Source organism: Carcharodon carcharias, chromosome 10 (genome assembly GCF_017639515.1).
Source record: "Carcharodon carcharias isolate sCarCar2 chromosome 10, sCarCar2.pri, whole genome shotgun sequence".
Taxonomy (NCBI): Eukaryota; Metazoa; Chordata; class Chondrichthyes; order Lamniformes; family Lamnidae; genus Carcharodon; species Carcharodon carcharias.
In genome coordinates this window covers 156,910,208-156,936,412 of record NC_054476.1, presented here as the reverse complement: position 1 = coordinate 156,936,412, position 26,205 = coordinate 156,910,208, and the positions used below count along the sequence as shown (strand labels likewise).

The following is a 26,205-nucleotide window of genomic DNA, read 5'->3' as shown; positions in this document are numbered from 1 at the left end:
CTGTCCGCTTTATTTCAAAAATCACAAGGAGCAGGATTTTTAGATCGGCGAGCCCGAGAGCGGCCAAGGAACAGACCCCCGACCGTGATTTCACGCTGACTGGCCAATTAACAACCAGCCAGCGTGCAAGGCATGCTGAACGGCTCAGCGTGGGCGGGGGCAGGAGTGGGAGGAGGGCGAGAGCCGAAGTCAGCACGGGCACAGGGGAGCATGGAAGGAAAGCTCCCTGAAGGCAGAGAGCTGCCTCAGGGAGCTGAAAAATTTGAATGCAAAATATAAAGATTTTAAAGACTGGGAAAAATGCCCACGCATCAGAATCAGTCATCAGAATATACACGTGATGAAAATTCTATCCGTACATTTTTATTTTAAAAAATATTTAATAACAGAAACATCATCCTGACTGTGGATGAGGTTTCCTGAAAAATGCAAAGGCCACCTGGCTGATTCGCTCCCCTGCCAACCGTAACATTGGATGGGCAACAAAAAATCTTAGTTAATTACTACTTTAATGACCTTAATAGGCCTCTTAATTGTAAGTGGGCACGCTTCTGACTCATGTGCGCTGAAGACAGTTGAGTCTTGGACGCTAATCTGAGGAACTCCTGTAGTGATGTCCTAGGCCTGAGGTGATTGACCTCCAACATCCACAACCATCTTCCATTGTGCTAGGTATGATTCCAACCAGTCAATATTTTTTCCCCTGATTCCCACTGACTTCAGCTTTTCTAGGGCTTCTTGATGCCACACTTGGTCAAATGCTGCCTTGATGTCAAGGGCAGTCACTCTTACTTCACCTCTTGATTTCGGCTCTTTTGACCAAGGCTGTAATGAGGTCAGGAGCTAAGTGGCCCTGGAGGAACCCAAACTTAGCATCAGTGAGCAGGTTATTGCTGAGTAAGTGCCACATGATAGCACTGTCGATAACCCTTCGATCACTTTGCTGATGATCGAGAGTAGACTGATGGGGCAGTAATATGCTGGGTTGGGTTTGTCCTGCTTTTTATGTACAGGATGTACCTGGGCAATTTTCCACATTGCCAGGTAGATGCCAACGTTGTTGCTGTACTGGAGCAGTTTGGCTAGGGGCATTGGGTTCTGTTGAAGGGTCATGAGGACTCGAAACGTCAACTCTTTTCTTCTCTGCCGATGCTGCCAGACCTGCTGAGTTTTTCCAGGTAATTCTGTTTTTGTTTTGGCTAGGGGCATGGTTAGTTCTGGAGCACAAGTCTTCAGTACTGCCGGAATGTTGTGAGGGCCTATAGCCTTTTCAGTATCCAGTATCTTCAACTATTCCTTGATATCATGGGGAATGAATCTCAGTCATCGCTGCAGTTTGCAGTAATCCCAGCCTGTAAGGACTGCATGTAAACGTGCTCTTTCCCGAATGCCTCAGGGCAAAGCAAAATTGCAGAGGTAGCCTCAACAAGCCTTGGTCCCATGTTTGAGGGTCTTGGATTTCGCTTTTGTGCCTACACCAATATGACAGATGATGCACATTCCGTGTATTTCCTGGAGACTTAGACCTGGTTAACACCTGAAGAGACACACATTGCCATTCAATTTCTATACTTGTTTATTTTGCCAACACTCCTTGATACTTTACTACTTTACTTTATAGTTTGTATTTTTAATGTTTATTGTTCCATTTGTGCATTTACAAATAATAGATTTGTAGATAGATTTCATTGCTGTTCTGATTTCAGAGTGAAAGTGTAAATATTATTATGTATGGGTGAAGATTTGGAGAAAGTGAGTGGTTTCCAGCACTTGGGATCAGCGGTGGCAGAAGATGGAAGTAAAGAAATTGAAACTAAGCAATGGATTAGGTCTGGTTGGAGTAATTGGAAGAAGTGCAGTGGAGTGTTATGTAAGAAAAGATAGAAAAGTATCGCTGAAACTGAAAGAGGAATCTACAAGACAGTTGAGAGACCGGCCTTGTTATATAGTGCAGAAACATGGGCAACATCAAGAAGAGAGGAACAATAACTGGATACCAATGAGATGTGGATGCTGGGATGGACGTGTAGAGTAATGAGAGAGACAAAATCAGAAACCAGCACATCAGGGGTCAGTGAAGATTGTGGGAGCGTCGAAGAAAGTAGCCAAGAAGAGATTGAAATGGGATGGTCATCTGTGGAGGAAAGAGAGAGGAAATGTGGTGATGCGAATAATGGAGATGGGATTGCCAGGAAGAGGAAGGCCTAAGATCAGATGGAAAGATGCGATGGCAAGACATTTAATTGTAGTAGGATTGGAAGAGAAATAGGTGACTGACAGGAGGAGAAGAACAAGGGTGATCAACCAGCATTGTAGCCACCCCAAGTAAAATGGGAAAAGTTGAATGAGGAAGAATAAATAGATTTAAAAACATTGCCAAAACATCTTTTCGGTTCTTTATGAAAATTGCTTTCTTTAAATTGTTGATGCAGCTACAGAGAAATATGTCAAACTACATGATGTGTCTTAATTGGTATAATCTCTGTATAAACCAGAAAAGGTTTATTTTATTACAAAACTTCTATTACAGTTCTCCAAAATTTATGCGGTACATTTTACATAAACCTAAGAGGATAGACTTCTGGATATTTATCTTTTCCTCATTCTTTCCTATTATTTTGGATCTTAAATCAGTTTCATTAAGTTTCCCATATTCCTTGAACCTCAAGTGTACAGACTATGGACCTACTCCAAATCATTCCGCCTTTTTATTTTATCACTGTATTTTTTTTATTCGAGCATTTTTAATCTTCAGTTTCTTGAGAAAAATTTGCAGTGACTCTGAGCTCTTCCCAAAGTACAAAAATGACTACATTCCAGAGTAATTAATTGTATAAAGCATTTTGAGACATTGCAATATAAGGCATTATATAAAAGAAACATTTTTTAGCTTTCTCTCTTTCTTTTCCTTTTCTTTGTTTCTTCCTTCAGCTTTCACAGAATCTGATACATAACAGCCATTCCCTCGTGACTCAGGGCTTTCTACTTTTTGTACATCAATCAACGTATTTATCCATTATCTAACATCCTGAGAAGCTGCACCTTTCCAGTGCTGTAAAATAATCCCCATTGCCAAGATTAAACCCAAATGTAACTGATGGGCCCCTGGAGGGATAGTCTGAGTATGACCAATTTAGCACTAATTGCTAATGTGTGTTTAAGAATATTTCCCAGAAATAACTGGTACTTGGGTTCAGAAAATTTCTGTGGTTGGACAACATATGGGCACTATTAACCTCCTTGTTGGCACAATGCCAGTGTTTCCGATTGTAGTAACCTTACTCTTAAAAGCTGTGCTGCAGATACATACATTAAATTAGACTAAGCTTGGTTCTGCATAAATCCTTTGTAATGTTCTGATCAGCTTTTTCTCTGAATTTGTCTACCTACTTATTCTTTGTAGTAAACTTTGGACCTTTGCTTACACCATTGAGACTTGCACATGCTCTTCTTCATTTGCACTAGCCTTTTTGGTGTTTTGTAAAAGAGCACCTTAAAGGAGCACTGATCAATTTTGAAGGCATATCAAGGAGCAAATTTTACCCACATGTATTTGCCTAAAAAAGTACACTTACTTTTAAAAAATGTTTTCCTTTAGTAATTTCTTCCCCTCCCCATTCTTCTTGAAGTTGTTGACTCTCTGCTGGGTACTGTTCCACAGGCACCAGGAACCTTCCTGTGTCTTGCTGAAGCCACAAGAGCCTAGCTAGAATCAGCAGTCTTTTTAATCATTAGGGACAGCTCAGTTGGGACTGACTCTGACCTCACATGTTGTCTAGAAAGATTCACTTCAGGCAGAAGTTCCTGGATAGTGATAAGCATCATAAATTCTGGCTAATTTTCTGCTCCCATTAGTGTCTCTACCATTGCCCTGACTAAGATCAACCAATTCTGCGCAGAGCAGGGATAAAATCTGGAAGCACCTAGTCTGTAAGCTTCAGCTAGTCATTGGATAACCTTGCAATGTTTGGGGGTAGTGGGTGGGGAGCTGGTAAAAGGATGTAATAGCCCATCATGTCTATGACTAGATACTGCATTTAATTTTCAGTCAACACCTCATCCTCCCTCCTGATCCCTGAAGGAAGTAATAATAGAGAGATTTGCTTTGATAAATTGCCTTTCATGACTTCATGATGTCCCAAACTACCTTACAGCCAAATAAGTACTTTGAAGTGTAGTCATTGTTGTAACATAGGAAATGCAGCAAAGCAATTTGAGCATAGCAAGTTGTCACAAACAGCAATGTGTTAATGACCAGACAGTCTGTTTTTGATTAATTGAGAGATAAATATTTACCCAAGCTCTCTTGTTCTTCTTTGGGATAGTGCTTTTGTATCTTTTACACCACTTAAGCGGGCAAACAGGACTTCAGATAGATATCTCATCTAAAAAAGGCACATCTGACAGCACAATCCTCCCTCAGTAATAAACTGGAGTGTTTGCCTGGATGTTGCGCTCAGGTCTCTGGAATGAGATGCGAGAGGGAGCCACACTGACACTAGAGTTGACAGCCAAGGTTAATTGATGAAAAGTGCCTAAGTCAGAAAGCTGGTGAGCTGCTTGAGAGGCATCCACCATGTAGTGAGCTTTAAAAAGGATACGTTACATCTACAGACTTGTATACCTGGAGCCAGGTAAGATGGGCTGCTATGTTGCCCATAGCCTTATCCTGAAGTTCCTTTAATCCTGATCAAATTTGGAAGATCTGTATGTCAGGTACATCATTTCCAGCATAATACTACTATAAATCCAGTTTATGAAATCCTGATTTATAATGTTTTGCCACATTCATCGGCACCACTTTAGTATTTTGCACTTGGAATGTCTTTCTTGCTCTTATTTTCCATGCTTGCGTCTGTGTGAAAGGCAGGAGAAGTCCACCTGAAGGGCACTAGCATACTTGATTTGAAAGAAGCACACTTGAGCAGGAAGGTAGACACCCTCCTCAGTCTGATTCCCTTCTGTGCATCCTGCTGAAATGAAACAAAAATAAATTACATTCATGAGGCAAATGCATACATTGATCAAGCTGAGTGTTCCAGCCCTTGCATTTACATTGAAACCACTGGTCCTTGCCGCTGGTGTGTTATTTTGGTCAGGTACATTTAATGCAGAAGGGTTCTATTTGCTGATGGAAGATGATGGCCAAGCTAACTTGATCTAAGACTTTTTAAAAAACAAAAAATTGCTGGAAACACACAGCAGATCAGTCTGTAACGTGAGAGGACAAGTTAACATTTTGGGTGCATACTTGTTTCTCAGAACTAAAACATGAACAAGTATTTTAGTAATGTTGAAAAATTAGAGAGGAAAGGTGAAGGGAAACAACGGTCACTTCACTAATTCAGTGTTCCAGCATTTGTAGTTGATTTTGCACTTGAGAAATTTGACGGTATTTATTTCACTTTCCAATCTTCTCACCTTTATCATTTGCTGCAGAGCTGCAGATGGACAGCATTGATTGAGGGAGGGAGGTGCCATTGCTTTCTGAAAGAGCCTGGCAAGTTCCAAGCTGTACCACAAGTGATTTAAAAGAGCAAGTTTCAAAACACTTGGTCTTTAAATCGCTAGAGAGTCAAAAATGAAAACGGGGGCTTTAATTTACATTCTAATGTGTTTGGTAATTGAAAATAGCCTCTGTGACTCGAGTGCACATACTACATATAAAATATCCAATGAGTTGTAATGTGAGATAAAATGAGCTGTGATTTTCTTGGGGGGGAGGAGAGACAGTTTAGTTTCATACTTCTGAAATATTTTGCTTGAGCTAGCTGTGAATCTTGAAGTGCACAGAAAATAGCACATCCCTACAGTTGAATCAAATGATTTGAGATTTGATAGCATCAGGTTTTATAAAACTGCTTGTTACAGCAGCAGAGTCTAACTGGTACATTTTCCATATGCTAATTTCTCTATTCATACATCGCCTATGTAACCAGGGAAATTTTCATGCGCTAATTGTATCTTCGGTCCATATTTCAAACTTTTTCAATTTTCTCCCCTTTTCTTGCCAGGAATCTCAGTGAACTGATTGACAGGTTTGTGGCGGATTTCAAAGCCCAGGGTCCTCCGAAGCCAAACACCGATGAAGGGGGTGCTGTGCTCCCTAGCTGTGCTGATCTGTTTGTCTACTACAAGAAATGCATGGTGCAGTGCTCCCAACTCAGCACTGGAGAGCCAATGATTGCTCTAACAACCATATTCCAGAAATACCTGCGAGAATACGCGTGGAAAATCCTCTCCGGAAACCTGCCTAAGTGAGTATGAAATGACCTTTAAATAGCCAGGCAGAGGATTTCCTCTGTAATCAACAGCAAATGATTACTTGATTTCAAATCTGCAGTAATAACATCCCAAATCAGTGTAATCCCCTTCAATTAGCTGCGTTCCTAAATGAGAAGCCCCACATGTGGCTTACATAGCTCCATTGTCCAGGGCAAGCTAAGTCCAGTTAAATAAAGAATACTTGGAACTTGAGAGCTGAAAGGTGTCATTAGAATGAGGGGTTCAGATAAAACCAAGTGGGCCATTTTATAGCTCTTAACCCCTAAACGAGATTATGCTTCAACTTAAAGTTCACTCACTTACATTTTGTTTTCTTTCATGAAGTTATTTTTATTTGTACGATGTACTGAGAAGATTGTTGAAGTTTAGGTCTATTTTGTGCAGAGGGGACACCACAGGGCAGATTTTCCTCTTACTGCAGTTGGCATAAATTTTTGCCTAGGCACAGCATGGGGAGACTCAGTAAATCGGATGCAAACAGAAAGAACAACTGGTCCTAATTGGAATGGACTGCAATAATTTTCACCATATATGGTATTATACAGATTCAGATCACCAGGTTGTGTGCAGATTTTTGGCAAGCTTTCTATTCAACACTGTTCTTGGAAACCAGAAGTTTTATTGAACCTGAAAGTCCTAATAATGGTGAATAGGCACATTTATTTTGAAGTTATGCACTATTTTCCTATATGGTAAATGGAAAATCCTTCCTCCACCTTTGTACTCAGTGAAATTGGAATATGATTGGACATCAATGTTTAAAATGTGATAGATTCAGTGGGTGCCATGCAGTGATGGGATAGTGACAATATCCCACGTGGTGAGCTTTGAAGCTGAACTGTGATTACTTTTGGAGAGTACTGTTTCAAGGCCAGGGCACTTCTCCCCGTATGGAGGGAGCAAACACTAAGGATCAGTTGGTCCAGGCAACAAATCAAGCATGTCTAGTAACTAGTTGAGTGACAGCATGGGGAAAATGGCAGGTGGGGGTAAGTTTTCATCTTGTTTTCTCTACAAAGGAAGGCTTGTGCTGAAAGGAAGCTACAGGAGAAGAGAAGGGGAAGAAAATATATAGAACATTTAGATTGAAAGACATGAATTGACAAGAGTTATTACACACCTGTGATTTCACAGGTGGATTATTGAGGCCTTTCTAACTTACGGCATGTATAAATAAAAAGCTGAAATTCTCACACCCGGTGTCTCAGTTTGCAATAATGACTGCAGTTAAGACTTTGCAGCAGCCACGTTGATAACTGCATAATTTGAGGAGAACTACCTCAAATGGACCACACAGTGAAAATGTGGACACCAAGAATGGCCTCTTGGATCAACCACTGTGTCTGAATATCTTGGTGGTGAGATGCATCAACAAACGTAACCTTGTTGAGGGGGAGCATGCTGAATCTGTACCAGGCCTGTTACATTTCTGTCCTCTGAAACATTTGAGGGGTAATATTATAACACTGTTCTGCTGGCTGCATGCATGTTAATGGCAAACATGGGTAAGAGTGTTTGGGGTTAGAACATCTCAAATCAGTGCTTACTGCTATGAGGCCTGAATCAGCAGAATGCCTCACAAAATTACTGGGCAACATGTGTTTTGGTTGGCCGGTGGGTGGGGGTGCGGAGGGATTTGCAAATATATAAACAGCAAAAACAGCCTTGAGGATCCTAATTCAGTCATCTCTTCAATAAACATGAATTTTCTGATGGAAATCTATTTTAATTGCTGCTGAAGGCCCTCATACCATGGGAGAAAAATGGCTTAGGTGCAATAACACCTTAGCATTATATAGCACCTTAAAACAAAAGGGAAACCCGAGGAGCTTTATGAGGAAAATTGGACACTGAGCAGATGGTGGGGTAAGAGTTAGGGGTGGCAATCAAAGCTGTGGTCAAAGGGTTGGGTTCTGAGGGTTCCTTTGACACTGGGGAGAGATGTGACATGATGTAGGGCATTAGCAAGCCAATTCCAGAGTACAGAGCCATGATGATTGAAGGTTCTGTCATTCAGAAGCAGAGGACTGTGTATCTCAGGTCTGAATTTGAAATACAAAGGTGTAAGCTGAAACACAGGTCTAGATGAGCTTGCAGAATTCGGGTGAACACTGTGGAATGTTTTGTAAACCAGGGTGAGAGTTTCAAAGTCAAAGCTTTGGGGCACAAGGAGGCTGGTGAGAATGCAGGTGACAAGTGAGTGGGACTTACTCCTGGATAAAATTTAGGTGGCAGGAATTTGGATGAAATAAAAACAGAAAATGCTCAAAAGCTCAGCAGATTTGACAACATCTGGAGAGAGAAATAATCTTTCAGGTTGATCATCTTTGATCAGTTTTGGGTGAGTTGGACTCTGAAGGCTGAAACGAGAAACTTTGGAGAAGCCTGGCATGGGGGTGGTGAAGATTGGGGGAGGGTTTCAGATCGAAGAGAATGGAAGTAGAAATGTAGTTGGGAATTTATAACATCTCTTTTGTTTTGCTACTTTGTTTCCTTGTCATTTAGCATTTTCTTTCTCTTCAGAACTACAAGCAGCAGTGGTGGCCTGACCATTTCCAGCCTACTAAAGGAGAAAGAAGGATCCGAGGTAGCAAAGTTCACAGTGGAGGAGCTCTGCCTCATTTGTAGCATTCTCAGCACAGCGGAGTACTGCTTAGCAACAACACAACAGGTGAGCATCCTCTTCTGTACCAGAGGATTGGAGGCAGGTGTGGTGTTAGCAGAAAATGGATAAGCTACTTTGCTTGCAGAATGACTCCCACAGAGCTGCCTGTAATTTTAAGTGCAAAACAAAAAGCTTGCTGTAGTTGAAGAATATTTTGGTAAATGGATTCTCTCACTGAAGGAGTATTTTGTGACAGAATTTGTGAAATGGCAGATGGAATTGTATGAAGTAGTGCTGCTGGCACAGAGCTTCATGTGACAGGATTACATTTTGAAGCTTTGCGTGTGACCATCATGATTAACCTTAATGGCAGAAACTACATTCTTCTCTTGTTAATTCAAAGTTACATAACTATAATACCAGATAATATATAACATTTTTTCAGTGTGAGAAAATAACTTTAACAAAATTAGACTGCTGTGTTGAACATGCTGACCTTTAATGTGCAGTCCCAAACAAGCAGGGAGTACTTATCCTGAAATCTACCCAAGGGGTTTCTCTATAGCGATTCCGTACACAAAGGTCTGAAGCAGTAACTGTTCCCAGTGTAAGAAGCTACAAACAAATAGTTTAGTTATGCCTGCTAGAACAAAAGCTCATTAATAATGTTAGTGAGTGGCTTTGCATATTATGTTTGTACCAGTTCTTGGTGCATGACTGGTTCTGAGTGATAGTCAAATGATTCTATTTTGTACAGATGTATGTGATAACTTTGAGATGATTTGATTTGACTTGGGCGTAGCTAGAATACATCTAATATATTTTGGGAGAACAGTTGCATATGGCCTGTGGCTTGGCCCTGTTGCCATGCTCAAACATTAAGAAGGGCTGTTGCCTCAAGGCGTACACTTGGGTACTTGGACATCATTGTACACTTAAAATGTTGCAGTTAATGGAAAGTACACAGAAGGAAAGCATCGAGTAGAATAGTATGTGTGCGTGAGAGAAAAGTGAGCCATCACCAATTCTAATTTACCAGTCATGTATTGAACCAAAGGGAGTATCATCTACCAGTCAACTGGCATGCCCAGCATTAGAAGTATTTACAATTTGATTTCAAACCAGTAGTTCATTTAGGTACTTCTAGTTTTATAAAGCTGCAATGCATTGTTGTAGACTGTCAGCAGGTGGTGTGAGAGGGAAAGAGACAGCAGAGGAGAATAAATTACAGTCTGAGGACTTTAATTGACTTCGGTGGTTTAAACTTTAGCCATGCCTCCAATCTACATGTATTAGATAAGTCTGAACCATAATCCTCCAGCTGCATTTGTGCTTTTTTAAAAAAACCCTTATCCTCTATGAATTTGGTGCTCATCAAAGTAAAGGATGTTGTTGCTCGGAACACTTTCCATTTCAGACACCCAATGCCCAGCATCAGCAGTCCCAGGTCCAGTGCAGAACAATTCAATGAAAGATAAAACTCACTCTACCCCAACAGTGTATCTTACAGCATTGTCAGAGGGGTACCCCAACATTTGCATGCCAGGCATCCTGTAGCTTCTCTGAGTGAAACTGGCATTTAGTCTAGAACTGTAGCCATTGTTTTATTCTGCTGTGTGTTAATTATCGCACATCTCAGCTGTAAAGGCATTGACTGCTTTTTAGGGTCAGGTAGTGTAGATAATTTCCTGGTGCTTTGCTCGAGGGGCCATTTATAATGGTAATGCTGGCAATCCATTTTAATTGTGAGGGAGGATCGCAATCAAATCAGCTCCTATGTTCAGCTGATTTTACACATGGAGCTGCATTTAACGTTCCCCTGCCTGAGGGTTTAAAGGTGGCAGGGGGATGGGTGGGGCAATGGTACACCCCTCTCTCTCACACACATACTATTCTACTCAGTGCTTTCCTTCTGTGTACTTTGCATTAACTGCAACATTTTATGTGTACAATGGTGTCCAAGTTCCCAAGTGTCCTGTGCTCAGCTGATTTTACACATGGGACTGCATTTAACGTTCCCCGGCCTGAGGGTTTAAATGTGGGGTTGGGGGGACAAGTAATATCCAGTGGGTACCATGTTCGCTGTCTATCTGTCCTGCCCTTTCCACAATTTTACCAGCAGTGGGGTAGGAGATGGGGACAGGGGGCACATGTGGCGACCTAAACATCTGTGGGCCAGTTGAGGCCTTTAAGTGGCCAAGCAACACCCACCTGGGATTTAACCAGCATCTGGAGAGGCTCACGCTGTGTCCAGTCTGGCAGCTTTCAATGCGTGGGCTTTCAATGCCTGGTGGCGGACAGGGGACCCCTGGGCCCATCGGAGGGCCACCCCCAAGGTGTACCCCACCCACCAGATTACCCTTCCCGCCTTGCCTTTCTATCCTGGCACCCTGCCAGCCTGGCCTTGGTGGGACTCCCAGACTTGCCTCTGGTCCTGGCTCCAGTACAGGCCTTGCTGCAATACCAGCAGTGGTCACAGCTCACGGTGGCACTGCTGGTACAGGGGAGCTGATGGCCTCTGGTCCATAGCTCTCTGAGGCAGGAGTCCTATTGCCGACAGACAGAAGTCCTGCCTCAAGCCAATTAATGGTCAATCAGGACAGTTGGCCTGGCGGGGGCAGGCACCCCCATCCCCAGCCAGGGCGCCAGGGCAGCGACCAAAGACCCCCGATAATCCAGTCCGTGAGCTTTGATGGATCGTAATCGGGAATTCCAGTTGACTTTCCACAGGGGAGATTGAAGGAAATTGCAGCATTCCCTGCAGCTAACACAGTTTAATATATCTCTTTGAGCTCTGTTAATTGAACTGGGATTGGGAACCTTTCTGATCTATGTGACTCAGGTACTCATTGCTAAACTAGCTCAGTCATCACAGGAGACTCTGGGACTGCTTTTCTGCCATTGGTTGTACCACTAGGAGCTGGATAGAGACCGGCAAAATGCTTCCAGCTTTACAGTAGTCTGTGGCCTAGGTATTTCATGTAATAATCCAGATTTTATAAATGCTCCTGTAGTTTTATGGTTGCGTTGTGGTGTATGTCATCAGCAAACATTAAAACATATGAAAATGTGATCGAGGCCTCCATGTTTTCTAGTGTTCCATGTCACTCCCACAAGGTTCATTCTCTCACTTTTCTAACTGTGAAGTTGAGCATCTCACCTTATTTAAAAACTGTTACAATTTCTCTTCCTTAGCCAATGGACGATATAATTCCTGTTAATTAATTTATAGGATGATGCTGGTGCCAGATCTCACGAAAAGTACCCACCTTATGTAGAGATTATTCAGGCTAGAGCTTTCACAGATGTTTTAATGCCATCAGTCAGTCTTTTTCATTTGATAGTGTCGTCTACTCTTAGTTCAAACTTGCTGAAATGAAATGATTTGATAACTTATTTGAAAGCAAAAATTGGTTTTGAATTATCAGGAATAGACTGCATTTTCTTTCCCTTGTGTTGCTGGGAAACCTTTCCTGAACCCACTGCACCCTACAGTTTTTGTCCCTGTTGAGTTGGCAGTCTTGATTTCCAATGAATTTTGAAGTTGTCACTGAGGACTGGCTGTCTTCGAGCAGTGAAAACAAACACTGCTTCAGCTTTGTATGCTTTTTCAGCTCCTTGATTCCTGGCAAGGGAGGAGTATGGTATGTGTACACATGCACACACAAATCAAGGGCCTCAGTCTCAAAATAAACCCATTTTCAATGCATTACCATGAATCCTACACAAAAGGGAAATTGCAAGCAATTATGACAGGCTGTGTGATTTTTGAGCTTGCATCCGCTGTTTGTTTTGATTTACCATGTTCATTAAACTGTGGCAAGATATTGGTTGTGCTCTTGGCAGCTCTGATTTCCCGCTGGATAACGAGTTTTATGTATGTCCCTTAAGCAGCCTCCTCATCATCAATACTAGCTTTAAAATTGCGCCATCAAAAATAATTATGATCAATTTTACCATTTTTGGGCAGGAATTCAGCTATTTTTATTATAAAATAAAAATGATACATTAAAGAGGGCGTCTCAAATATATTATGCACTGTAAAATAAGCCAGACTATCTGACTACAACATAACCTACTCCAGACAGACAGAGAGAGAGAGCGCGCCTGCTTGCTCGATTTCTCTCTCCCATCTCTCTCACACACGCGCGCTCTCTTTCCTTCCCTCCCTCCCTCCTTCCCTCCCTCCCTCCCTCCCTCCCTCCTTCCCTCCCTCCTTCCCTCCCTCGCTCTCTCTCTCTCTCTCCCTCTCTCTCTCTCTCTCTCTCTCTCTCTCTCATGTGTGCGTGTGAGTGCTCACTCGTTCTCCCTCTCGCTCGCTCGCCCTCCCTCCCCTCGCTCATGCAGGTGGAGAGAGGGCGAGTGCGTGCGCGGGGGGAAGGAGGGATGGCGTGAGGGTGCACGGGAAGGAGGGAGAGAGTGAGAGCGCCCGTCTGGCTCACTCCTATGCTGAGGATTTTCACTCGCCCTCATCCCCATGCACCAACAGATATTCACACAGTGGGTAAGTGAGTGAGCACCCTGAGACTCACCCAGTGTGTGAATGGGTGTGAATATCTGTTGGTGTGTGAGGATGAGGGCGAGTGAGAATCCTGAGCATGGGAGTGAGCCGGATACCCACACATGCACCTTCTCACAATCTTAAAAGTCATCTTCATGAATTACTCTTTTTAAAAATATTATGAGTTTATTACTTTGACATTGCTTTAATTTTGCTTAGCAGGTTGTTTCTTTTCATACTCAACTTTTTTTTGAAGTTCATGTATCTTTCTGAAATTTGCTCATGGGTCCCTTGAATGCAAAAAAAATGGAAATGTGGCCTCCCTACGCAAAAATATTGGACAGGACTGGCTTAATGTCTCCTCTTTAGAATGGCACTACTGAAAATGCAGCCTTTCCTCAGTAACACACTGTCGTGCCAACCTACCTTACATCAATATTTGGCTTTTAAATCAAATATCCCAAGTGTGTACAGCTCTGTCCCACAAAAACCGGTAGATGCCTAGCTCAATCAATAATTTTAAATCTGAGCTTGATCAATTTTTTTGCTCGCCAGTGGTATAATAGGACACACAGCCAAGGCAAGTGGACTGAGTTAAGGCAGAGATCAGCCATCATCTCATTTATTGGCAGTGAACAGGCTCGAGGGGCCGAATGGTCTACTTTTGTTCCTATGTTCCAAAGCACTAAATTGACTGGTGAATGGTTAAAAATTATTGTAACTGTAGAAGGTTTTTTTTCTGTAATAATCATGTTTAAACAAATAAAAGTACTTTCTCAAGATTTCAAATCACGATTTGGTGATTGGGTTAATCTGCCATATGGATTTTTCAGGCATTTCAGGAAATAGCCCATCTTATGTTATAAGATATAATCTTGATAATTTAGTCAGTATGTCCTGTTCCAACTTAATGCCTGTGCTCTGTTAAAGCATTACAAGCTACATCTTAATTCAGCCGTAAATTGTTATACATAAGTAGAAATTTTGCTCTGTGTGGGAGTACAATTGTTTAATAAATCTGTTCCACAAATGGAGAATAATCGAGTGCAGTCCACAATACACATATCAACTATCTGCAGTGAAAAGAATCCTTTCACATGATAATAACCAGCTTCGTCATAACAGCAAAGCAACTTAACTACATGCAGTGTTTAACTGTTGCAGTGTACTTTAACAGATTTTGTTTTGTAAATATGTATCCATTTAAAATAGATTTGTTTCAAATACAACCATGTGGATTTTGTTTCACTACACCATACATTAGATTGGTAGCTGCATTGGAGGTTGGGACACATATGTAAATTTTCTTTGTCCCACTCAAGCTTTGAATGCATACATTGACTTGTCTTTTGCAGCTGAGCAGTCTATCTAACCTTTCATAAAGATATGGATAGGATGGAGGATTCAGTGAAAGGATAGCAAGAAAATGTTAAATCACAGATTTTGAGCTTCATCTAGTTATCATTGAATTGCACAGAAGCAAATGCAACTGTAGCTACTGTAAATCTTCAATGCGTCGACTTAGCCATTTACTGTATAATTTGTTTGGCAGATGTAGCAGTGTTTACTGCCTTCCAAGATCAGGGTAGATTATGTGAGGACATGTGATATGAATGGTAGCTGAAACACACGGTCTGTCTTCAGTTCCTGGGCACGCTACAAATTATGTAGATATTGAGCAGGTAAAGACATAAGGAATCGAGGGCTCAGTGATGGGAGTCTCTTAGATACTGAAGAGAGAGAATAAAATATGTAGAATAGAAACAAAAAAACTTGCAGTGATGTTGTTGCTTGTAACTTGGAGGCTTTGTTTTCCATTATGTGTTCTCTAAGTTAAGTTGTTGCCTGTATGTTATTGACATTCCTAATTTCTCCAAAAGCTTGAAGAGAAACTCAAAGAGAAGGTGGATGTAAGTCTAGTGGAAAGGATTAATCTGATGTCAGAAATGGACACCTTCAGCACGTGAGTACAAGCAATGATTGACTAATTTATTATTTCCACTTCACCAATTTAAAAATAAATACTTCACAATTGCATAAGTACCCTGATGATAAGTTGCTAGCTGATCACAGAATCATAGAAATTTAAGGTAGAGAAGGAGGCTATCATGTCTCTGCCAGTCGAGAAAGCTATCCAGCCTAATCCCGCTTTGCACCTCCTAAGACTCTAGCGCTGTAGTTATGACAGTTCAAAATGCATGTCCAAGTGTTTTTTTTAAATGTAATGAAGGTTTCTAGTTCTAGAACCCTTTCAGGCATTGAGCTCCAGACTCTACCACCCATTGGTGAAAAAAAAGCTTATCTTCAACTCTCTAAGCTTCTACAAGTAGATAAAAATGAAATGAGTAGCTAAAGTGAGCATTGGTTCCTTAGCGGGTAAGACTGTGGAATTAATAATGGGAAACAAGAAAATGGCAGAGACTTTGAACAAGTATTTTGTATCTGTTTTCATAGCAGAGGACAGAAAATGCATCCCAAGAATAGTAGAAAAGCAGAGGGCAAAAGGGAGGGAGGAACTTAAAACAACCATGATCACTAGAGAAACAGTCCTAGGAAAACTAATGAGATTAAAGGTTGACAAGTCCCCTGGACCTGATGGCCTGCAATCTAGGGTCATAAACGAAGTGGCTGCAGAGAAAGTGGATGCCATTGGTTGTAATCTTCCAAAATTCCCTAGATTCTTGAAAGGTCCCAGCTGATTGGAAAGCTGAAAATGTAACACCTCTGTTCAGGAAAGGAGGGAGACAGAAAGCAGGAATCTATAGGTCTAATATCTATCATTGGGAAAATGCTGGAATCCATTATTAAGGAGGTAGTATCAGGGCTTTTAGAAAATCATATTGCAATCAGGCAGATTCAGCATAGCTTTGAGACAGGGAAATCATGTTTGACAAATTTATTAAAGTTCTTTGAGTATATAACAAGCCAAATGGATAAAGGGATACCAATAGATGTCATGTATTTGGATTTCCAAAAGACATTTAGTTAGGTGCCACGTAAGAGGTTACTGCATAAGATAAGAGCTCATTGTGTTGGTAACATATTAGCCTGGATATAGGATTGGCTAACTAACGGGAAGAGAGTCAAGGTAAATGGGCCGTCTTTGGATTGGCAAACTGTATCTAGTAGATTTGCTTCAGGGATCAGTGGGATCAGGGCCTCAACTATTTAAGATCTATATGAATGACTTGGATGAAGGGACCAACTGCATTGTAGCCAAATTTGATGAGGAAACAAAGACAGGGCAGAGAAGTGCAAGTTCTGAGGAGGATACTGAGGGCGTTAGTGAGAAGTGACTGAAGCATTCTGGGAGAAGTCACTGTAGACACCGCGACTCGGGATCAAGGAGAAAGGACTCTTGCACTCAACAAGAGGAAGAGCATCGAACAGAGGGCGGTAGTGAGAAGTGACGGAAGCATTCTGGGAGAAGTCACCGCAGACACCGCAACCCAGAAGGGGATTGAGGAGGACCCACTGTCAACAAACGGACTAGCCCCAAACATTGTATTGCTGTAATGTTTCCATCCCTAACTCCCTCCTGAAACCAATAAAAAAGGGAGAGGCAGTACCTTCAGGAATGCACCAGACCTGTGAGGGACACTCTTCTAAAAGTGGATTTTATAAAAAAAAAGCATCTGATTAATGAGTAAATCCTGGTGAGTATTTTTCAATCTATTAAAGTTATTCGTTGCTTAATACTGAGGTAGGAGCTAAAAAAAAAGTATAGAGTAGTACTGTACAAGTATAATTAGTCAAGAAACAAGGTTCCTAGCTGACATAAATAAGGCCCCGAGCTAGCGTATTTCTTAAGGGAGTAACTAGCTTAATCGAGAGGGATGTCATGACAGGAGATCTCAGACCCGTGGTATGCTCCTCCTGCAGGATGTGGAAATGAGGGACGCTTCCAGCGCCCCTGTTGACCATGTGGGCGGAAGGTATATTCAAATGCAGCTTCTAGCTAACTGGATTTCGGCGCTGGAGCTGGAGCTGCGGGTGGACTCATTGTGGAGCATCCATGATGCTGAGCAAGTCATGGATAGCACGTTTAGCAAGGTGGTCACACCGCAGGTGAAGATTACACAGGCTGAAAGGGAATGGGTGACCATCGGGAACAGTAAAAGACTCAGGAAGCTAGTGCGGGAGTCCCCTGTGATCGTCCCCCCTTTCTAACAGATATACCGCTTAGGATACTGTTGGGGGGGATGGCCTCTCAGAGCAACAGCCAAGTTCATGGCACCGTGAGTGGCTCTGCTGCTCAGATGGTTGGGAGGAAAACAAGTGGCAGGGCTATTGTGATAGGGGTTCAATAGTTAGGGGCACAGACTGACGCTTCTGTGGCCACAAACATGAATCAAGGATGGTATGTTGTCTCCCTGGTGCCAGGGTCCGGGATGTCACGGAGCGGCTGCAGGACGTTCTGGGGAGGGAAGGTAAACAGCCAGTGGTCGTGGTACACATTGGTACCAACGACATAGGTAAACTAAGGGATGAGGACCTGCAAGCTCAGTACAGGGAGTTAGGAGATATATTAAATTGCATACTCAAATGTAGTATTATGCAGGATTACTCCCAGTTCCACGTGCTAGCAAGAGCAGGAATAAGAGGATAGACCAAATGAACACCTGGCTGGAGAGATGGTGTAGCCGAGAGGAATTCAGATTCTTGAGGCACTGGGACCGGTTCTGGGGAAGGTGGGACCTGTACAAACCGGACGGGCTGCACCAAGGCAGAGCTGGGACCAGTGTTCTTGCAGAGGCTTTCGCTAGTTCTGCTGGGGAGTATTTAAACTAGTGTGGCAGGGGGATGGGACCCCAGGAGTAGGATGATAAGTCAAATTTAGATCAGAAAAATGGAGGTAGAACATTAGCTAGGGACGTTGTGATAGACATGGAGTTACAGGAGAAGCAAAGTTTAAAAAGAGTCCAGCAAGGGAAATTTACGGGGTTAAACTGTTTATACTTCAATGCAAGGAGTGTTACAAACAAGGTCGATGAGTTAAGGGCACAGGTAGACACATGGCAGCAGGATGTCATTGCTATAATGGAGACCTGGCTAAAGGAGGGACAAAACTGGCAGCTTAATATCCCTAAACAAAAACAGAATTACCTGGAAATATCCCTGGTTATAGAGTCTTCAGACACGATAGAGTAGGAGATAAAAAGGAGGGGGAGTAGCACTAATGGTTAAAGAATCAATTCCAGTTGTGAGAAGGGATGATATACTAAATGGGTCAACAAATTAGGCTTTATGGACTGAGCTTAGAAATAAAAAGGGGCAGTCACACTACTGGGAATATACTACAGACCTCCAAATAGTGAAAGGGAAATAGAAGAACAAATATGTGGGCAAATTTCTGCTTGTAAGAACAAGAAGGCAATAATAGTAGGAGACTTCAGCTATCCTAATATCAACTGGGATTCATACAATATAAGGCGCACTGAGGGAGAAAAATTCATGCAGTGTGTCCAGGAAATTTTTTTCAACCAATTAATGACAAACCCAATGAGAGGAGATGCAATTCTAGACCTAGTCTTGGGGATCAAAGAAGGGCAAGTGGGTGAAGTGACAGTTGGCGACCATATCAGGGACAGTGATCACAATTCAATTAGATTTAGCATTACCATGGAAAAGGACAGAGATAAGGCAGGAGTAAAAGTCTTGAACTGGGGGAAGGCAAATTTTGCAGAACTGAGGAGGGACTCGGCTGAGGTGGACTGGACAGCACTGCTGGAGGATAAAGCAGTGGAAAACCAGTGGGAAGCACTAAAAAGCGAGATCCTAATTGTACAAAGTAGACACGTCCCCTACAAAAAATAAGAGTGGTACTGCCAAATCTAGACCCCCCTGGTTGTCTAGAGAAATACAGGGGAAGATCAAACAGAAAAAGAAAGCGTATGATAGGCACAAAGAACTAAGCACTGCAGATAGCCTAGACGATTATAGGAAGTGCAGGGACAAAGTAAAAAAGGAAATAAGGAAATCAAAGAGAGGGCATGATAAAAGATTAGCAAGTAAAGTTAAAGATAACCCAAAGATGTCTTACCAATACATTAATGCTAAAAGGTTAGTTAAGGAAAAAGTGGGACCTATCAGAGATGAAGATGGAAACTTGTGTGTAGATACAGAGGCTGTGGGAAGGGTTTTGAATGAATATTTTGTCTCCGTGTTTACAAAGGAAAGGGAGGATGTAGAAATGGTAGTCCAGGAGGAACACTGCGAAATATTGGACGGGATAGTCATAAAGAGAGAGGAAGTACTCAAAGGGCTGAAATCCTTGAAAGTGGATAAGTCACCAGGGCCAGATGTATTGTTTCCGAGACTGCTGAAGGAAGTCAGGGAGGAGATAGCAGATGCCCCGAGGATGATTTTCCAATCTTCACTAGATACAGGGGAGGTACCGGAGGACTGGAGAAATGCAAACGTAGTTCCGTTGTTTAAAAAGGGATCAAAGGAAATGCCAAACAATTATAGGCCAGTTAGTCTTACATCGGTGGTGAGCAAATTAGTAGAATCAATCCTGAGAGATAGGATTAACTGTCATGTGGGAAGGCATGGACTAGTCAGGGATGGTCAGCATGGATTTGTTAAAGGAAGGTCTTGCCTCACAAATTCGATTGAATTCTTTGAGGAAGTGACAAGAAGGGTTGATGAAGTTAGTGCAGTGGATGTTGTGTACATGGATTTTAGCAAGGCATTTGTCAAGGTCCCACATGGCAGATTGGTCAGGAAAGTAAAAGCCCATGGGATTCAGGGTAATGTGACAAACTGGATAAAAGGTTGGCTTTGTAACAGGAAACAAAGGGTAATGGTTAATGAATGCCCTTGCGAATGGAAAGTTATCTCAAGTGGTGTTCCACAGGGCTCGGTGTTGGGACCCTTGCTGTTTGTGTTATATATTAATGATTTGGACGTGAACATCCCCCACGATTGGGAAATTTGCAGATGACACAAAGATTGGCCGAGTAGTGGATAGTGTAGAGGATAGCCATAATCTCCAAAATGATATGGATGGGTTGGTGGAGTGGGTGGTAAAGTGGCAGATGGATTTTAACATAGAGAAGTGTGAGGTCATACATTTAGGGAGGTCAAACAGTTACAGGGATTACACAATAAATGGGAATATACTAAGAGGGGTAGATGAAGTGAGAGATCTTGGCATACAAGTACACAGGCCCCAGAAGGCAGCAGTTCAAGTAGACAAGGTTGTAAAGAAGGCATATGGAATGCCCTCTTTCATTGGCAGAGGTATAGAATATAAAAGTAAGGATACAATGTTGGAATTGTATAAAACACTGGTGAGGCCACAACTGGAGTGTGCAGTTGTGTGCAGTTCTGGTCACCACATTACAGGAAGGATGTAACTTTTCTATGGTTTCTATGGATACAAAGTCTGCAAAGGGACACAGGTTAAATGGGCATTTAGCAGATGGAATATAATGTGGGAAAATGTGAGGTTGTCTACTTTGGCAGGAAGAATAGAAAAGCAGAATATTATTTAAATGAAAAGAGACGACACAATTCTGCACTACAAAGGGATCTGGGTGTTCTTGTACATGAATCACAAAAAATTAGTATGCAGGTACAGCAATTAATTAGGAAAGCAAATGGAATGCTGGCCTTTATTGCAAAGGAGATGGATTATAAAAGCAGGGAAGATTTGCTACTACTGTACAGGACATTGGTGAGACTACACCTAGAGAATTATGTACTGTTTTGGTCTCCTTACTTAAGGAAGGATATGTTTGCATTGGAAGCAGTTCAGAGAAGGTTCACTAGGTTGATTCCTGGGATGAAAGGGTTGTCTTATGAGTAAAGGTTGAGCAGGTTGGGCCTATACTCATTGGAATTTAGAAGAATGAGTTGAAACAGAAAATTCTGAGGGGGCTTGACAGGGTAGATGTTGAGAGGATGTTTCCCCTCATGAGGAAATCTAGAACTAGGGAACACGGTTTAAAAATAAGGGATCTCCTGTTCAAGAGATAGACAAGGAGGAATCCCTTCTGAGAATCGTTAGTCTTTGAAATTCTCTTCTACATAGTGCAGTGGAGGCTGTGTCATTGAATATATTCAAGGATGAGTTAGGCAGATTTTTGATCAATGTGACAGTCAAGGGTAATAGGGGGCAGGCAGGAAATTGGAGCTAAGGCCACAATCAGATCATCCATGATCTTATGGAATTGCGGAGCAGGCTCGATGGGCTGAATTGCCTACTCCTGCTCCCATTTCTTGTGATCCTATAACAACTCCCCTCTTATCCTTCTAACGATTACTTAAAATTGATACCTTCTGGTTATCGATCTCTTTACAAGAGAAATAGGTCTATCCACTTAATCTAGACTGCTTTATAATTTTGTGTGTCAATTAAATCTCGCCTCAGCCTCCTCTGTTTCAAAACCAGCTTATCCACTCTTACCTCATAGCAATATTTTCCAATTTATTAACATCCTCATAAATCTCCTCTGCACCCCTTGTAATGCGATCACATCCTTCCTGTAATATGACCAGAACTGTATACAGTACTCTAGCTGTGGCCTAACTACTGTTTAATACAGTTCTTGCTGCTTCTCTTATAATCTATGCTTTGGCTGATCCCATATGCCTTCTTAACCAGCTGACCTACCTTCAGGGACCTGTGGACATATGCTTCAAGGTCCTTGTGCGCCAGTACAGCTGTCAGTATTCCACCATCCTTTGTGTATTCTTTTCCCTTATTTGCAACACCACCCCCTCCCCCCAAAATGCATCATCTCACAATTCTGGATTTGCCCACCTGACTGTTTTCCTGCAGTCTACAGCTTACTTCCTCCCAATGAACCCCACAGCCATAAGGCTTTGCTTCGCTGAGCTGTTCATCTTAAAGAAGTGCCACCTTTTCTGTAAAATTGTAAGGCTTGTTTATTGTTTATGATGCACTTGATATTGTGATTCAGTTCACATTAACAAATATTACTGCATAATGAAGTGCCATTGTGTCACTTAGTGATGTCATCACATCAGAAATGGATCTGGGACTGTTTTGGCTCTTCCTTTTCCCTGGTGGAAAGATGGAGGCCCCTCTAAAGAAAACAACTCATTTTTCAGTAGGCTTTTCTTCTGGTTGCCCTTCTGGAGCGATCTAATTCTTTGTGATGAAGCCATAGCCTATTTCAGTCAGGATGGAGAGTCCATGGATTACAATAAGATGGTGCAAAGCCACAAGTATTTCCTGCGCAGTTCTATCAGTTGGTCTGTTGTGAATGTCCATGTGCCAAGATATTTCAATCATTTGGAGTTTATGAGGTATAGTTAATTTTGCTCACTGCTGCTCTTTGGGGAGTAAATCATATGGCGCCGATCTAATGGAGCCTTCAGCTTTGCCAAATAGTTTTGGTCACAAATGTCTTCTTTTAACACAGGGCTGGTACACAGTTGTTATATTTAAAGACACAAAAATATTATGCTTGATTTGATTAGCCAAGAATGGACTACACATAATTACATATACAGACAAAATACAGTAGCGTGCATAGAATCCTGCAATGCAAATGACTGATTTAGAACTAGCTTAAGCTGCTCCAGCCTTAAAATAAATCTCTATCTAGTTGTTTATCAAGTTTCGCTAATAAGTTACTCCATAAATTTAGTGCCTAGCTATAAATAATAAACAATTTAATTTTCATGCCTCCACAATGAATATATGGAACTTGTTTTAAGTGTTAGTAAAATCCTTGCCTGTCTAGACTAAGACGGGTTGTGGCTTTTAAGTGCCATCTTTGGTTCATGCTTCAATGCTGCCAGCCGAATGTAAATTGTTGCTGTACTCTTTCAATTATCAATCTAGGTACCATACATCATAGTGTATAAGTCAATCTGGGAAGCTTCAAAAAATCCTTCAAAAAACAGCTTAAAAAAACTTAAGTACTGAGTATAAAGTGTGAATTGCCAGTGTTGGTGTAGGTGGTCACCATTTATGTAAAAAAAAAACTAGTAATTCAAATTAAATCAACGTGTCATGTTTTATTTAATGAAATAATTCCATGAGGATAATTTGAACTTGAATCATTTTAAACGTTTCAAAAACCATCAAATTCATCATCCTCGGCATCTGATGCAAAGATTTAATCAGATTCACCTGGAGACACTTTGGCTATGGCATCATAGCATATGGCATCATAAGAATCCCACACTGGATCAGATGTGATACTTCCAGTTTTATAATTATCCCACTACAATAAACCATCTTCCTCTCCATCCATTTAATTATATATTCTGCATTTTGTGAACAATCTGATGACAATTCTTGCATTAATAGCTTCCCACAATTTCACGATGACACCACACAAAATATCAAGCAGGGAAGCGTACATATTTCCATTCTTTAAGGTTATTTCTCAGTCAACCCTCTACCTATTCCATTGAGCATGAACATGACCTTAAACTCCTGTGCATCTTCACAGGCCATAGCACCTGCTTGATCCCATGCACCAACTTCATAAGGCGAGTATAACCCTAAATATGTTGTTCTGAGCTGAAAAATCGAGGCCGACTCCCAATGTGATTATAGCCCTAAATATTTATTTATTGTGTGGAAAATGTAGCGTTGACTTTTGTGCCAAAGATAAGTCTAAACATGCATTTTGGAGGAAATGGAGTTGCCTTATACGCCTGTTCGACTTATGCATAGTGACCTATGGTATGTGGAGCAAATCAAAACCATATTTGTCTACTATGGAACTCAGTAAACATCCCTGGATACTATTGCAATGAGTCATACAGCACAGGAAAAGGCCACAGTCCATCGTGCCTGTGTTGGTTCTTTGAAAGAGCAAAATCTTCTCCCTGCCCTCCAAAAAAAATTCCAACATTTTGTCTTAAGTGTCCCCAGGAAAACAAAATGTAGACCCTCACTGGTGCACCTTGATTTAAGTATATTTATTTCTATCTTAATTTTACTAAATTGTCTCTTCCCATCAATCCTCCTGGAGCTATTTTACCTGATCATCTGTCTGCATTCACATGACCTTACCTGACTGGAGGATAAGTTGTTGTCTTCTGCATTTAACTCTGCACTTTTCCTCCAATAGGTGTCATTTTAGTGATAGCGGCCACAACTTTGTTATGGACAAAGAAATAGACAAGTTGCAAAAAATGTTTTGGATTGGGGGAGAGTGGATTTTAGTAAAATAAGGCAGGATCTGGCCAAGATAGACTGGGAACAGCTACTTGTGGGGAAATCGACAGAGGAGCAGTGGGGGATGTTCAAAAAGGAAATGGGGAGGGTACAGGCTCAACATGTTCCCTCTAGGGTGAAAGGAAGGAGTAACAAGCCCAGAGAACCATTGATGACCAGAGATATTCAGGTTACGATGAGAAGGAAAAGAGAGGCTTTTAGCAGGTACAAGAGAAGCAAATCAACGGAGGCATTAGTGGAGTACAGAAAATGCAGGGTGGAGCTTAAGAAAGCAATTAGGAGAGCAAAGAGGGGATATGAGAAAGCTCTAGCTGGTAAAAGTAGGGAAAATCCCAAGATATTCTATAAGTATATCAATGGGAAGAGGATAACCGGGGAAAGAGTAGGACCCATAAGATACCAAGGGGGCAATCAATGGGGTGGAGCCAGAGGACATCGCTAGAGTGTTGAATGAATACTTCACGAGTGTCTTCACCCAAGAGAATGAGGAAGAAGGTATCGAACTCGGGGAGAGAGACTGCGAGGTTCTTAAGCAAATTGATATAGGGAGTGACAGGTATTGAAGGTGCTGGCAAGCTTAAAAGTGGACAAATCTCCAGGTCCAATGGTTTGTGTCCCAGACTGTAGAGGGAGGCAAGGGAGGAGGTCACAGGGGCTCTGAGCCAAATTTTTAATTCCTCTCTGGCCATAGGGGAGGTGCCAGAGGACTGGAGAACAGCTAAAGTGGTTCCGCTATATAAGAAGGGTTGTAGAGGAAAGCCAGGGAACTACAGGCCAGTGAGTCTCACATCAGTGGTAGGGAAACTATTGGAGAAAATTCTGAAGGAGAGAATCTATCTCCACTTGGAGAGGCAAGGTTTGGTCAGGGATAGTCAGCATGGCTTTGTCAGAGGGAGGTCATGCCTAACCAATGTGATTGAATTTTTTGAGGAGGTGACCAGGTGTGTAGATGAGGGTAGCGCAGTTGATGTAGTTTATATGAATTTCAGCAAAGCCTTTGAAAAGGTCCCACATGGTAGACTTGTAAAGAAGGCAAATGCATATGGGATACAGGGTAATTTGATAAGGTGGATTCAAAATTGGCTTAGTTATAGGAGACAGAGGGTGATGACAGAAGGATTCTTTAGTGACTGGAAACCCGTGTCCAGGCATACCACAGGGATCTGTGTTCGGTCCCCTATTATTTGTCATTTATATAAACGACATAGATGACTATGTGGGGGTAGGATTAGTAAGTTTGCGGATGCCACAAAGATTGGCCGGGTGATTAATAGTGAGGTTGAGTGTCTTGGGCTACAAGAAAATAGACGGGATGGTCAAATGGGCAGATAAGTGGCAGATGGAATTTAACCATGAAAAGTGTGAGGTGATACACTTTGGAAGGAGTAATTTGACAAGAAAGTATTCAATGAATGGCATGGCACTAGGAAGTTCTGAGGAACAAAGGGACCTTGGCGTGTGTGTCCATAGATCTCCGAAGGCGGAGGGGCATGTTAGTGGGGTGTGAAAAAGGCATATGGGACACTTGCCTTTATCAATCTAGGCATAGATTACAAAAGCAGGGTGGTGATTTTGGAGTTGTATTGAACCTTGGTGAGGCCACAGCTGGAGTACTGTGTGCAGTTCTGGTCGCCACATTATAGA

At 41.9% G+C, this 26,205-nt stretch overlaps 1 protein-coding gene across 2 annotated transcripts in view; it reads left to right on the top strand.

The window, feature by feature from the left end:
- The window catches only part of vps53 (VPS53 subunit of GARP complex), a 267,763-nt gene that overhangs the window by 140,559 nt on the left and 100,999 nt on the right, over positions 1–26,205 (top strand). For both annotated transcript variants that reach the window (XM_041197224.1, XM_041197225.1), the window contains 3 exons: positions 6,015–6,257; positions 8,809–8,956; positions 15,272–15,354. In XM_041197224.1, coding sequence (XP_041053158.1) covers positions 6,015–6,257; positions 8,809–8,956; positions 15,272–15,354 — 474 coding nt within the window. The remainder of the gene's footprint in view (positions 1–6,014; positions 6,258–8,808; positions 8,957–15,271; positions 15,355–26,205) is intronic.